A 14,938-nucleotide genomic window follows, 5' to 3' on the forward strand; every position below is an offset into this window, starting at 1 on the left:
ACCCGTAAATCCAAGCCATAGCCAATCTAAGTCATCCTGTAACTCTGAGAAGAAAAAGAAAGATGAAGGGGTGTGAGCTTTACAGCCCAGTAAGAATTCTCATATCACACTGATATAGTAATATAGTCTGAAAGTAAGGATAAGCAATAAAATATAAAATCTTATGTTCAATGTCCAGAATAATGCAAAAATTCATAAATTTTCTGTCTTGTTAAAATAGATGCATCATCATATGTTAACAGGTGAAACCCCTTTTATTCAACAATTATTTCATATCTTATCTTTCATTTCTCCTTTCATCATCACATGATTTTTAACCTTTTTTTTCTAGTTCTGGACTATCCAATTCTATACCTCAGTCATCATTCAGATCGAATCCATTTAAAAAGTCTTTCAAGACTGTCCCAGGATGAGCTCCTGGCCGGCTGTCCCACGTACCAAAGCCCGTGAGAGGCTGTCCCAGGCATAAGCTCCTGGCGGGCTGTCCCAGGCATGAGCTCCTGGCCGGCTGATCCACCTGTAAGCCAGTGGGGGCTGTCCCAGACATAAGCTCCTGACGGGCTGTTCTACATGACAAGACTAGTCCATACCATATATCTCTTTCTTTTCATTAAATCATTATGTGTTGATTTCATCAAATCAATTCTGTCTTGCATTATGATCAATTCAGATATGTCATATCCATATAATCATGCCATCAATCTCTGATACATATATATTGACATAACATACTCATGCTCAAAATCAAATAACAGTATCTCAGGTATAATAAATTCATCGATCTCAAATCCGACGATACAAAACCAACGATGCAAAACCAACAGTAAAATAGCATATATATAATAGTGATCATGTACATGGATTATTACCTTTACCGGTGACTGATCCAAGTACAGAAATCAATGTTCTTCTTTGATTTATGAATTTTTTTAACAAAATATTTCACTCGATATTATTTGCAGACAATCATCTCTTCATAACCCTGATCAAATATAAAGATCATATATGGAAAAAATTACCGATAATCGATCCTAATAATACAGATCGAGGATCTCTCTTAAGATTAACCAAAATTAGGACTTGTCTATGTATCAAGTTCCTCCACTGATCTATAAAACTTTTAGAGAGAGAAAATCCATGAAGAGTGAGAAAATTTTAGAGAGAGAAAGTAGAGAGAGAAAGTGGAGAGAGAAACCTTCGTATCCTTCCGATGAGGCACTCATGATCGAGATCATCAGAGGTCCTATCAGGATGCCTCAACATAAATCAAGTGTTACAAATTTCAAATAGAATCGGATTGGGATCAGATCTACTGTACGAATTTCGGAGCAATCTCATTTCATCATTTTTTTAATTCAAATATATCCTAGGGTCCATGATGCAATCAGAGAGAGAGGAAGACTCTAGAGAGACAAAATTCATAAAAAGAGAAAAAATCTAGAGAGAGAAAATAGGGAGAGAATCTAGAGAGAGAAACTGGAGAGAGAAGGTAGAGAGAGGAGAGAGAGAAAATTTTTCTCTCTTCTTCTTCTTTTTATTTTATTTTATTTTATTTTTATTTTTATTTTTCTCTTTTTATTTTTCCTTTTTTTTTCTTTTCTTTTTCTTTTTCCTTTTTCTTTTCTTTTTCTTTTTCTTTTTTCTTTTCTTTTCTTTTCTTTTCTTCTTCTTCTTTTCTTTTCCCGTGGGTTCATTTGGGCCAAAACAGGGGACCGTGAGGTCCCCTCGTTGGTTGGCCAGCGGCGAGGCTTTGGGCCAGGAGAGAAAGGGAAGAGAGAGAGGAAGAAGGGGAGGGGCTTACCTCGAGCTCCGGCAGCCGAGAAGAACTCCGGCAATCTTTTTTTTTCATCTAAGAACCCGCGGATCCTCTTGAAAAAATCCCTCAATTTCTTAAAAATCTCTCTAAAACCAATTGCAGAGACATAAGGGAGGGAAGGAGGGTTTTATAGGGGAGATTTTCTACCTCTGATCGGACTCTACCGGTCCGATTTCGTCATAAACGGAGAGGAAGAAGACTCATGTTAGGAATCTTCCTCCTCTATTTTTTTTTTTTTTTTTTTAATTCTGGGTTATTACAGTGCTTGTCCAAGTTCATGACCTAGGTAACTCCTACATGGTGCAAGTGCCCCCAGTGTTATCCTTAAAAAGAAAATGATAGTGAGCAGCATTGGGTATATGGGGTGCACATGAGGGAGAAGAATGTAGCAATCCAATCAACCAATGAGATGGATGATCACACAACCCATCCCACCGCATGCACCTTCTGTTGTTTTTTGAGGTAAAGGCCAAAAAAGAGCCCCACACCATCTTTCATTCAGGCAAATGAAAGCTGCAACACAAAACCAGCCTAAAGCTTTGGAGGTTTATGAAGCTGTTTCATTCATAATTGTTTTAAATCCATATCAATAAATGATTCTCATTTTCATCGACGCATTGTTTTTTGTATTTCATTCTTTCCCATAGGGTGAGAGAGCTTCAAAGCCAGGGTGGGTTGCACTCTCTGAAAACTGTCTAGTGTGCATGAAAAGCACAATGGGGAAGTGATGAGAGTGTTGTAAGGATAAAAATTAGCATACTTCTTGGACAACATATACTCAACTCTAGATATATAACATTGGCTTGCATTGCCTAGTAATAGGCTAATAACTATAGTGTATTTAGCATCATGGCTAGAAATTGACTAGAAATTTCCTGTATGTTCCCGAAGATCCATAGAATCTTAAACTAACAACAGGGAGGTCCCCACTCAGCTAATGGCCAATCTATGCATTTTTCCCCTTTTTAAATCTTTGTTCTTTCTCTATTCTGCATGTCCTTTTGGGATATTTGCAGCAGGTCAATTCCAACAGGAAATCCATACAACTCCAAGGTACCTTGTGTTTATGCAGTATTTTAATTATTGGAGTTGGTTGGATTCCATAGATTTAGCTCCCATTTTTCATTGATCTTGGTACTCTTTTTACCAATGACAGGGGGCAGAAAGGTCCCAAAAAGCCACTTGAGCTTCAACTTGATTATCCTACACATATGGAGGGGATCAAAGGGCCTAAGAGTGAGCATGGCCAGTCTGCACCATGTGCACTCACTGCATGCATGTGCCACTAATTGTGCAGTCATGGAGACAAAGGATCAATGCCCACTATGGACAAGCCTCTTTGGAGTACCATCAAGTTTGGAAGCATTCCAAAAGTTGGTTAGAGTCAGCTGGCCAATGTTAATTTGAGATCACAACCATGAATAGTATGCTCTTGCACAATCTTGTTTCCTGTCTATGATGTAATTCTTAATTGATGATGGACACCCTTTCCCTTCAATTTTTCAAATAAATTATGGTGACTAATGTGGGCCTCACCCATGAGTCTCCTTCTCAAAAAAAAAAAAAGAAAAAAAGAAAAAAAGAAAAGAGATTTCAAACTTAAATGACAACAAGTACTATAAATAAATTTATAGTAGGTGGAGTCTACATCACGGTAGACTTCGTATCTTCTGGGCTGATGACCTAAGCTTGTGACATGGGATTAATTTGAAGAGTCACTGTCTGCATGGTTGCGTCGTTTATTTTAATTTCTTTTTGGACTTATTATAAGCATTCACTTTCATTAATTTAGTAGATATGTTACATTGACTTGATCACACATGAAAGAATAGTCGAGAAAGAGAGACAAAAGAGGAGCCATCTGTTATAGAGGAATAACGTCTTGTTTCTTGAATGCCTTCTTTCACGTTCCTCTCTTTTCTTTTTCTTTTTTTAAATTTTGCATGGTATATTGTAGCTACTCTCTATTTAGTTATCTCAATTGTTGTTATGCAAAACTTAATTTGAATTGATTGAGTTTAGATCTAGATGTACAAACTAGTGGAACAAGAAGGACGTATGTGGTTAAATGGAGATGCATGCGTTGTGATATAGGAGGGAAAGCATCATTAGTTCCACATTGGTCATGAGTTAAGAAAATTTGACTTATATAGGATGGGACCTCACGTATGTGGGAGCAGAGGTTGATTTGTCTAAACTACAAGTCTGATCATATCCAATATAAGTCAAAGTTCTTCTTAACTCGTAATTCCTATATCACAATAGTAGGCTTAGCAAAATTAGAGTAAACATGAACCACAACATAAATATTTTATTCATGCATCCGTAGGAAACAATCAGATCCACGCAAACAGTTGGAAGGGAAATGCTATGACGAGGTAAAGGCAGTCATGATCCATTGAAAAATGGCTGAAAAATCAAAGAGATAGCTAGGATATCTTCCAATCACGCTCAATTGGAAATTACACTTAGACCACTCAATTTTTTTTCTCAAGTCCACAGAAAGTAGGTATAGTTTGTAGAAATGTAGCATCTATGCCCATTAATGAAATGTTTGGCAGGAAACTGAAGTCTGCAAGCTATTTCTGATTTCTTTACAGCCAATCGTGCATGAGACGGTCATTTCAAGTTGGGCTTGGGTTGTACTTTTCTCGTGAATGATTGATGATTGTTTCCGACCTCAATCAGTGGATCATATTTTGCACATCTTTTAAAGCATGATGGCAACTTTATGGTATGCGCTGTGGATGGAAGAAAAAGATTGGCCATACTATGAAAGTTGTATAAAGCAGAGTCTAACGGTTAAAATCACAAAAGAAGATCAATTACTCTTTTGTGCGAGTGATCTAATGCATAAAATACAGTCGTAAAAAAGATCATTACCTAATTATATTCCCGACGATCTGGGGTCCTGGGATTAGGAGGGGCAGATAGGGAGCATACCTAACCTTTAGTTTTTTTTTTCTTTTGACTTGAGCTTGCACCATTACGTGGAATGGTCCAAGCCTTCTATCATTGCACTAAGCAATGGTCCCTATACAAGTAAAGTATATATGATTGTATAAAATAGTAAGGTTGCTGGTTGTGATCCTTCGTATACGGTCCAAAGAGGAATCTTCTGAGTGCACTACAAATAATCGAGTTGCTAATAGGTGCAACATGTTGCAGTTTAGGCTTCAAGGATCATTTTTTTTCCCCTTATAATTAAGGTCATGATTTCATCTTTGAGGTGGTTGAGCTTTGATTTGTTAGGTGCTCCATGGGAACCATGCTGACCATCTAGTGTCACATGGCAATTGAAGCTTCCAAATTATCTCTCTCACGTTCTTGCACCATCAGTATCAACACGCTTTGTGACTGTTTAATTTGTTGCCTATGCCATTTAACAATATGTTTTTTACTATAAAGAGGCATTGCAATGTACCTGCTCAAAAGCCTTGATTCTTTCACACATGCACCATTTTCCATAGAAGTATGTTTGTGGCAGTCAAATTGTACATTTCATTAATATAAAGTTAACCCTAGACCTTCTAGAGAAGGCCCACAATTACTCAAAACAAAGTCTACTCCTACAAGGAAAGGGGTGAAACCATAAGGCTATAACCCTGTTTGCTGTTGGCATCTCATTTCAAAATTAGAGATGGACAAGGGTTTTTCTTTTGAGACATGTTTGTGCCTTGAGAGGCATAAGGTCCCTTTAAATGCTCCAATGAACTACTCAACAAAAACTTCTCACATAATGTTGCTCTCCTACTTACATTTTGTCACATACTTTCAAATATCTATAACTCCTCAACCCGGATAACAAATTATAGAACTATATATTGCATTCAGGCTATTGGAAGAAACTGGTAACAAAAGGCATCGCAAGTCTGGCATTCAAGGTCTTCATTTTTTTTTTTTTTTTGTTCCAGCAAAAAAAAAAAAAAAAACGTGCATGGGATGGAGTCTTTCTAAAATAGAATACAGCTGCTCATTTTGTTTTAAAAAAAGACTCCATGCTACGTTTTTTTTTTTACCTGTCGTTGGGACGTCTCTTCCTTCTCCTTTCCTGACACTCTGTCTGCTTTGTTCTTACTTTTTAACACATGGGTGTGACTTTCCCTCCTCTTCAATTTTTTTTTTAAAAAAAAAAAAAAAAAGACAAAATGGTGTCCTCAGGCCTCTGGAGTCAACTAAGGTTGGGGGCGGTCAGAAGATCTAGCTCAAACCAGCTAAAATTTGTGACCTCAAAACAGAGTTGGTAATAACAAACAAACAGAGTAGGTAATAAGAATATAATTTGTCGAAGATTAAGCATATACGAGACGTATGACGTGGTATGATCCCGTGCACAGGACAACGTCATTGATTTGAACTTCTGAAATTCTTACATCCGCCTCCCTAATTCCCTTGTTTCTATAGCTATGCTTTGTTTGTATTACACTGGAATCATGATTTTGAAAGACACGTATGCAAGTAGCAAGGGCCTGATTTTGAAAGATATATATATATATATATATATATATATAGAGAGAGAGAGAGAGAGAGAGAGAGTGCATTAGACAGGGCTATATTTGAGTGCATTTTCATTCAAATCTAATCAACTTTAGATTAGATGATAGGAGTCCAACATCAACATTTCTAGGTTACTTATATACCGATAATTATGTTATTTAGAGATGTTTAGTATGTGCATCAAGTGGCCCAAAAATGAACCGCACAAATAATGTTAAACTATATATTTTTGTTTATCATTAGATGTAGATAGGTTAATAGTCTTCAAATCATATTATTGTAGTTTAAAGTCAGTAAAGTATATCAAACGACTCGGATCATTAATGTGGAGTCTTCATTATATGTTGCAATAGGCCAGGAGCATAACAAATTAAATATGAAAAAGAAAAGAGAGAATAACAAGAGCATATAAAATTTATCTGATTCAGTCTATTGATCTATATCCATAGATAGAAACAGTGCAAAAGTTTCACTATAAAAAAAATTAGAGATTATAGAATACAAAATTATCTCACAAACTCTAGCATCCAGTACACTAGATCTCTTAGATACTCAATTTTAACTACCCCTTTGGGATTATAAAAAATATATAATAGAGTAAGCTAATTTATATTCAAACTGGTATTTCTACAATAATTAGCTTAGGCTAGTATCCTAATTCCATATAGACTTGAATTGCTATTCAAAATAGACATTGTAGAAGTTGAGCGGACTTATCTTGCTAGAAGTAAAATTCAAGATATACTCAATAAATCTTCATCTTGGTCTGAAATTTATTAAGTCAAATATATGAAAACCTTTCTCACTATCTATCCTTGAGAGCATGAACCTATACAAACACCACTCAAGTCCAAGCAATACTTGAATTTGTTAACTACAAGTGACTTCATCAACACTTATCAACTGGATTCTCTACATCCTGGTTTGAGAAAGATTCCTCATCTTCAACACTCTCGGATACTCTAAAAGGACATGCGACCATGTTTGCATATGTGAAAGTGGTCTGCCTCCTTTTCATACCGATAGCAATATTGTACTATTGTTACTGTGGTGACGCATCATTTTACATAAAATCTTGCATCTCTATCTCATTGAGTTGAATTAAAGAGTTTTGTAATACTTCATCTGGAGTTTCAATATCAAGCTCTATCTGTTTATTGAAACCGTGATCTATACCTACACTATCAATAGATTCTTTATTCTTCTTTGACATAGGGGACACATGAAAAGTAATATCTTTGGAAGTAATAATTTTGAGTAAGCTAGAATCAACTATACATTGCAACTTATATTTTTTCACCCCATCTATATAACCTAGGAATATGCATCTTTTTGCCCTCAGTTCAAGTTTATCATCATTCATATGAACATATATAAGTAACCAAATATTCTCACATCAAAATAATTAACAGAGTGACTAGACCATACCTCATGCAGAACTTTGCACTCAATTGTAATTGATGATAACTGATTTACTAGATACCAAAAGTTTTGTTGAGTCTAACATTTGAGAGCATACAACGAGATCTCTTCATGAGCATCCTATTCATCTGTTCTGCAACTTCATTCTTCCATAATATTCATTATATAATACGATATCTCATTATATTTTTATTCTTGTAGAACTTATTAAATTCACTTGAACAATATTCCACTCCATTATTGGTTCTCAGTATTTTAATCTTCTTTCTAGTCTACTTCTCAACTAAGGATTTCTATTATTTGAATTTGATAAAAATTTTATTCCTTCAAGAAATACATTCAAATCTTTCTAGAATAATTATCAATAAATGTTAAAAAATAATGATGTGCACTCCTCGATGCAACTGGAAAGGGATTCTAGAGAATTGAATGGATATAATCTAATGTACATTTAATACTGTGAAAATCAGTACTGAATTTTATCTTACACTGTCTACTAAGTACATAATGCTTGCAGAAGTCCAATTTTTCTATCTTCACACCATCAAATAGTCTTTTCTTGAATAGAATCATCATCCCTCTCTTGCTTATATGCCCTATATGTGGATGTTATAACTGAATAGCATCTCTATCTGACAATCCTGATGAAGAAAAAACTATGACATTACCTATTATTATTTTATCCAATAAATGATGCAATCCATTAACCAACTCTTCTTTCATCACTACGAGGGCTCTCTTAAAGACTTTCAGTATATCATTCTCGCCGGTATCCTTATACCCTTGAGAATCTAGAGTATTTAAAAAAATTATGTTCTGTTTCAATTTTGAAAATGTCAAGCTTCTATAATCCTCATAGTATTATTATACACCTCAATTCAATTTGTTCCAACACCAACATTCTCAACAGACTTATTATCTATCAATAGAACCTTTCCTTTCCTAGTTTGATGGGTAGAAAATAAATTTTTATTATGAGTCATATGAAAAGAATAACCGAAATCAAGAATCCACTCTGTTCTAGAGCTAGTGACACTCATTGACAAAATCTCACTATGATCATTATCGAGATTTCCTTTTACTATATTGATATTAGCTTCAAAGATAGGCTCTTTCTTTTCACCCTTCCTGTTCTCTCTAGATAAAGTCTTTTAATGTGCCCTTCCTTATGACAATGAAAATAATGAATATTTTTATATTTTGATTTTGATCTAGATTTATCTTACTTTTAAAATTTCTTTCCTTACTCCTATCTTTAGCAGTCAAGCCTTCTCCTTGATTCTCATTGTAACTTTCAAATACTTTATTTTAAAATTCTCTTTGGATTCTAAAGTATTTTTTACATCACTGGCTAAAAAAGATTCTCTACCATACAGCATGGTATCAATAAATTTCTCATAAGAGGATGGTAGTAAGCATAATAAAATGAAGGTCTGATCTTCATCATCAATTGGAACACTAATATTTTTGAAATATGAAATAGCTTTATTAAATTTATATGATCTTTCACGAGCGTATCTTTTTTTATATATAGGTAGTAAAGTTGATGCTTTTAAGTATAATATGTTTGTGAGCGACTTGATCATATATCTACTCTCTAACTTCTTACCATAGCGTAGATGCTATCTTTTGTCAACAATTTTGTATGCACCTCATCTGCCAAACACAATAAAATTATACTGTATGTTTTTGCCGATAGATCCTTATCTCCATTGTATATGTTATTTGATAACTTTTACTTACATTCCGATTCTTTCAACGATCCTTGTTGCACCAAAAGAATTCGCATCTCGATACGCAAGATGCCAAAATCATTCACACTATTAAACATTTTAGTTTCATAATTTGTGGTTGTTATCGTAAAACTCTAACCGATAAAGACTAAAGTTCTAATGCCACTTGTTGCAACAGATAGGGAGTTTAACGAAATAAAAAAAAAAAAGAAAAGAGAAAAATAAGAGAAGATCAAGAACACCATAAAATTTATATGATTCTATAGCTAATTTGATTTATACCCCTGGATAGAGACAGTGCAAAAGTTTCACTATAAAAATTTTAAAAAAAATTATAGAGTATAAAATTATCTTACAAACTCTAGTGTCCAATACATTGGATCTCTACGATAATTAATTTCAACCATTTTTCTGGAGTTACGAAGATATATAATAAAATAAATTAATTTAAATTTAAATTGATATTTTTAGAATAATCAACTTAGGCCCGTCTTCTCAGTCGGCAAGGAATTAAATTGTTATTCAAAATAGACATCGTAGAGGTTGAGCGGATTTATTTTATTGGCCATAAAATTTAAAAAAATTTTAATATTATTTAATATAAATTTGATCGGATTTGTACGAAGATCCATCCAAATATATATAGTCAAATCTAACTATATATATGTCCGAATTTAGAGTCACTGCTGAGCAAGGAAATGTGTTGATAGCACTCTCCCGGATCACGGCACCCGGAAGCGACAATGGTGGTACGCCCCCATCACGACAAGCTGAGCTGGGAATTAATTGAATGAGCCCTGCTTCACATGTTCGGGTACGCTAAATCCTATGCCAACGAATCTGGAAACGTGAATCTTGCGCACCATTTTTTAAAAAAAAAAAAAGGATAATACGCCTTTTTTTTTTACCCACCGATTTCCAAACTTCTCAGATCACACCTTGGGACCAACGGCAACGTTTGCCACAATTTTCCGGACGCGTACAACCTGACATCCTATCAGTACCTCAGGCTGCTTCCCTGCTAGCTCCCATGCTTCCAAATTACCGCACTCTTTCTTCTTCTTTCTTCAATAAATAGCCACGCTGTACAAATGTGAACATGTCTCTCGTATGGTCGTAAACGGTAAGCGTGTCTACTCGTGGGGAAAAACCAATGATCCCTTTTTGACGCAAATTTTGTCACGACGTCTCTCGTGGAATTTTTTTGGAAAATATATAATTAAGTTGAAAGGTGTGCATCACGACTCCATGCCCAAAAGCTGTCTGGCTGCCGTCAGTCCGTCCATCGATCTCTATATATACTTGTTTTTGTGAATCCACGCTCAGAACTCAAAACACCAAACGTGGCATTAAAAAGTTATACTGTAAATAGAGAGAGAGAGAGAGAGAGAGATGGGACGAGAGAGAGGGGGAGGGCGAAAGCCGTGTTGCGAGAATGTTGGGCTGAAGAAGGGGCCGTGGACGCCGGCCGAAGATGCGAAGCTCATAGCTTACATTCAGAAGCATGGACACGAGAATTGGCGTGCTCTCCCCAAACAAGCAGGTACTACTTTGATTTGTTCTATTGGTTATGATCCTAATAATAGAGGCTTCATTACTCTTGATTAACTGCTCCATATTTCTTCAACTTTCCTTCAATAAAAAGAGAGAAGGGATTTGGGAAGATAAAAGTGGAGGAGTAGATGATATATAAGGGTCGCAATACAATAGTAATTTAACAGGGTATTGTTTTCCTTGAAGAATTAACGTAACATAAGCTAATAAGTTTGAGATGGGTTAATTCACTGCAGGTTTGCTTCGATGTGGGAAGAGCTGCCGTTTAAGGTGGATTAATTACCTTCGACCCGATATAAAGCGAGGGAACTTCACAAAAGAGGAAGAGGAAACCATCATCAGGCTTCATGGATTGATGGGGAACAAGTAAGAATAAAGCACGCAAATCTAGCTCATTAGGTCCATTTTTCTTATCATTATATATGTTAATTTCCATGCAAATCCTGGCTTAAACTTGCCATCAATTGTTGTCCAGATGGTCCAAAATCGCCTCATGCCTCCCCGGAAGGACCGATAATGAGATCAAGAATGTGTGGAATACACACATAAAGAAGAGACTAGCTCCAAAAGGATCGAAATCATCGGATCCTTCAACCAACAAAACTAAAGATCCTCCAAGCTCACCCTCCAATTCTAACAATATTTCATGTGACATTAATGATGGTAATATAAAGATCGACGGGGATCGCAAGCAACCAAATTTTGAACCCTCCGAACCTTTAGAAGAAAATAACTCATTTGACATGGAATGTACTCAATATTCGGTGAACATACTGAGTGAACTCTTCATGGAGCTAGATCAATGCATGCTAATAGAAGGAATTGACTACCCTTCAGCAGATGACTGTAGAGACTCGTCAAGCATCTCTTCATTGGAATCACCTATAACATCTTGTGATTTCCAGGAGAAGTCAGTCCACCAACCACTGCACGGCGACCGAAAGAACAACCAAGAGTACTTAAACCAAGAACCCGAAATCCCCATCGATGCGGAAATTTGGAGCATGGCAGATGATGATTTCTGCTTCCTCATCCCTGAGGTGGGTCCGGTGGTGGAAGGTGGAGCTCACAACAATTCAATAACCTCTGAAGGAGATTCAACAAGAGAGGTTGATGACAAGGGTTGGGTGGCCTACTTGGAGAAGGAGCTTGACCTGGGGGGAACAATGGATGTCAGTGCTGTTGAACAACTCGGTCCATGGGAATATCATGGTGGGGTTTTGGAGGATTTTGATCCGGTCTCCTGTTATTTTCAGAAGAGACACTGTCCGCCTTCTACCACGGATCTTGTCTCTCAGGTCGGTCAGTAGAATGGCGCGAGTGGTTGAAACAAGCTGCAAGGTCATGCAACTACTGTTAGGTCTTTGGACCACTCCTTAACTTTGCACAAGTCTACGGTGCTGGCACCCCATTAGAATGACTCATATTAACCTTAACCATGTATATTTTCTCACAGCGTTGTTGTCATCTGGGCATCATCATTGCATCATCATGATATTATATTATCATCGGGCATGGATCCTCTGCAGCGCAAAGTGCTATGTAGCACCTGATAGCCGCCGTTAACAGATAGACGGCTATCAAACTATACAGTACTCTATGATACAAACAATATATCACAAATGAAGAAATATCTTAGGTTATTATTATCACCTCATTCTCTATTATCTATGATGCAGCACCCAAAAGCCGCTGTCAGCAGGTGGATAGGCATCAAACAAAATGAACTCATAGCCTATACATGATACAGTATACACTTTGTTTGAGGGTCATTCATCAGTTGGCGGCAACAAGTGAGTATACAGCATTCTATGGTGTAAATAATAGATCATAACGAATATCCTAAGTCATTACCATCATCCATTATAAAAAAATAATATTTTTGAGATCAATTTTATGATCAATTTTTTTATCAAATTTACGATCAATCTTAGGATCGATTTCTAGATAAATATCAACATAGCGATCGATAAAAAATCGGTTGCCAAATTTTTCTCCGACACACGAACACTTTGAGACCAATTTTATGATCGATTTATTGAATATAAAAATAAATTTATAAAAAAATTATTTTTTATATTTTTATAACTGAAAAATCGATCGTAAAATATTTTAATTATTTATTTTTTAAATTATTTTGTAACTAATTTTTTGGTTGCAAAAAAGATGTAACATGTTGCGATCGAAAATTCGATGATAAATATTTTTTATTATTTATATTTTATATATATTTGTGATTGATTTATCGATTACAAAATGACAATAATAATTTGTAATTGAAAAATCGGTCGCACATTCTTTATGTATTTATTTTTATTTTATAAATATATTTACGATCGATTTTTCAGTTGCAATATTTTTTTATTATTTTAATAATTTTGTGATCAAATTTTTGTTTGTAAAATGGGTTATTAATTTGCAACCGAAAAATCGATCGCAACATTTTTCATGTATTTTTTTAATTTATAAATATATTTATAATCGAATTTTTTATTACAATATTTTTTTTAATTATATAAATATTTTATAGATCGATTTATCAGTTACAAAATAGATTTTCTAATTTGTAATTGAAAAATCAATCTTAATATTTTTTATTTTTTTTAATTATAAATAAATGTTGTGATCGATTTTTATTTTTTCAATCGATTTGAATCGATCACAAAATAAATTGTAAAATAAATTAATAATTAATTTTTATTATTTAATAACTAATTTAATAATCATTAAAATTTTATTTTTTTATAATAATTTTTTATAATTTTTTTATTTTCTATGATGCAGCATCCAATGATTGTCATTAGCAAATAGATAGCCACCAAACAAAGCGAACTTATGTGTCATACATGATGCAATTTGTTTGATAATCGTTCATCTGTTGACGGTGGTCATTAAATGCGTAGCAGTACTCTACACTGCAAATGACGCATCATCCTCATCGCTCCCCTTTCTCTCTCTGTCTATGTGTGTGAAACCAAGGGCGGTGGTTTGACTTAGAATTTGGCCATGAATACTTACCAGACGAAATGTATATAATTAACTGGGGCCTTCTAATAATTATTTGTGGAGAGAGGAAGGGGGGTGGACTTGGAATCTGGTCAATATTTGCTAGAAAAAATTTACGTCGTTTTCTTTCTTTCTTTCTTTCTTTCTTTTTGAGGTGTAAGCGGGGAAAAGGCTTTCCCCCAAAAATCATAATAATTAAAATTATAGTTTATGTACAACAACAGTGTGCTGGCTAGAGTGATTTATATGAGATAGAAGATGTGGCAAAGGAAGGATGATACTCTGAAGAGTACTGAGCGGTAAAGCTGGGTTAGCAGAAATCGGCAGTTGATTTAGAATGAACTCTATATCTTTGAGCTCGAGGATCCTTTGTCCACTGTACCACGCAGTTCTAGAATTTCAAAATGTTGTCCCTCTTGGTCACCAATGTCCAGTCAGCAAGAAGAAACAAAATTATCTTTATTGTTTCAGTCACTAGGAGGGTTTCAAATTTGAAGAGTCGATTATTTTGCTCTTTTCAAATGCACCAGCAAGTCAGCTGGATATGCCTTTCGTTTGTAAGGATGTTTTGCCTCCATCAATGTGATAGTTGGCTGAGCTTTCCTAGGAGTGTGTCCTGGAGATCCTCAGTGTATCTACATTTTGTCATTAGGTGATCCACATTCTCATTGCCTTTGCTGCACAATGGACAAGGTGTGATGACATTTACTCGTTTCTTAATTAAGTTTTCAGCTTTGAGTATCTTGTTATGAAAGCATAGCCAACCAAAAAATTTAACCTTTTTTCTGGGATTGGCATCCGCCAATAGCTCTTGTTAAATATTGATCTAATTACCCCATCTATGAGGAAATAGTATCCTTGCTTGACATTATTTGTCGCCGATGTGTTGCATTTCCATCTCTTGGAGTAG

At 35.2% G+C, this 14,938-nt stretch overlaps 1 protein-coding gene across 1 annotated transcript; it reads left to right on the plus strand.

The window, feature by feature from the left end:
* The first annotated feature begins 10,812 nt into the window (after window positions 1-10,812).
* On the plus strand, window positions 10,813-12,819 carry LOC105033243 (uncharacterized). Its single transcript, XM_029261064.2, is given in 4 exon segments — window positions 10,813-11,011; window positions 11,259-11,388; window positions 11,498-12,261; window positions 12,264-12,819. Coding segments are annotated over 4 exon segments (1,164 nt in total). The 5' UTR covers window positions 10,813-10,860; the 3' UTR covers window positions 12,383-12,819.
* The last annotated feature ends 2,119 nt before the right edge of the window (window positions 12,820-14,938 follow it).

Source organism: Elaeis guineensis, chromosome 2 (genome assembly GCF_000442705.2).
Source record: "Elaeis guineensis isolate ETL-2024a chromosome 2, EG11, whole genome shotgun sequence".
Classification (NCBI taxonomy): domain Eukaryota; kingdom Viridiplantae; phylum Streptophyta; class Magnoliopsida; order Arecales; family Arecaceae; genus Elaeis; species Elaeis guineensis.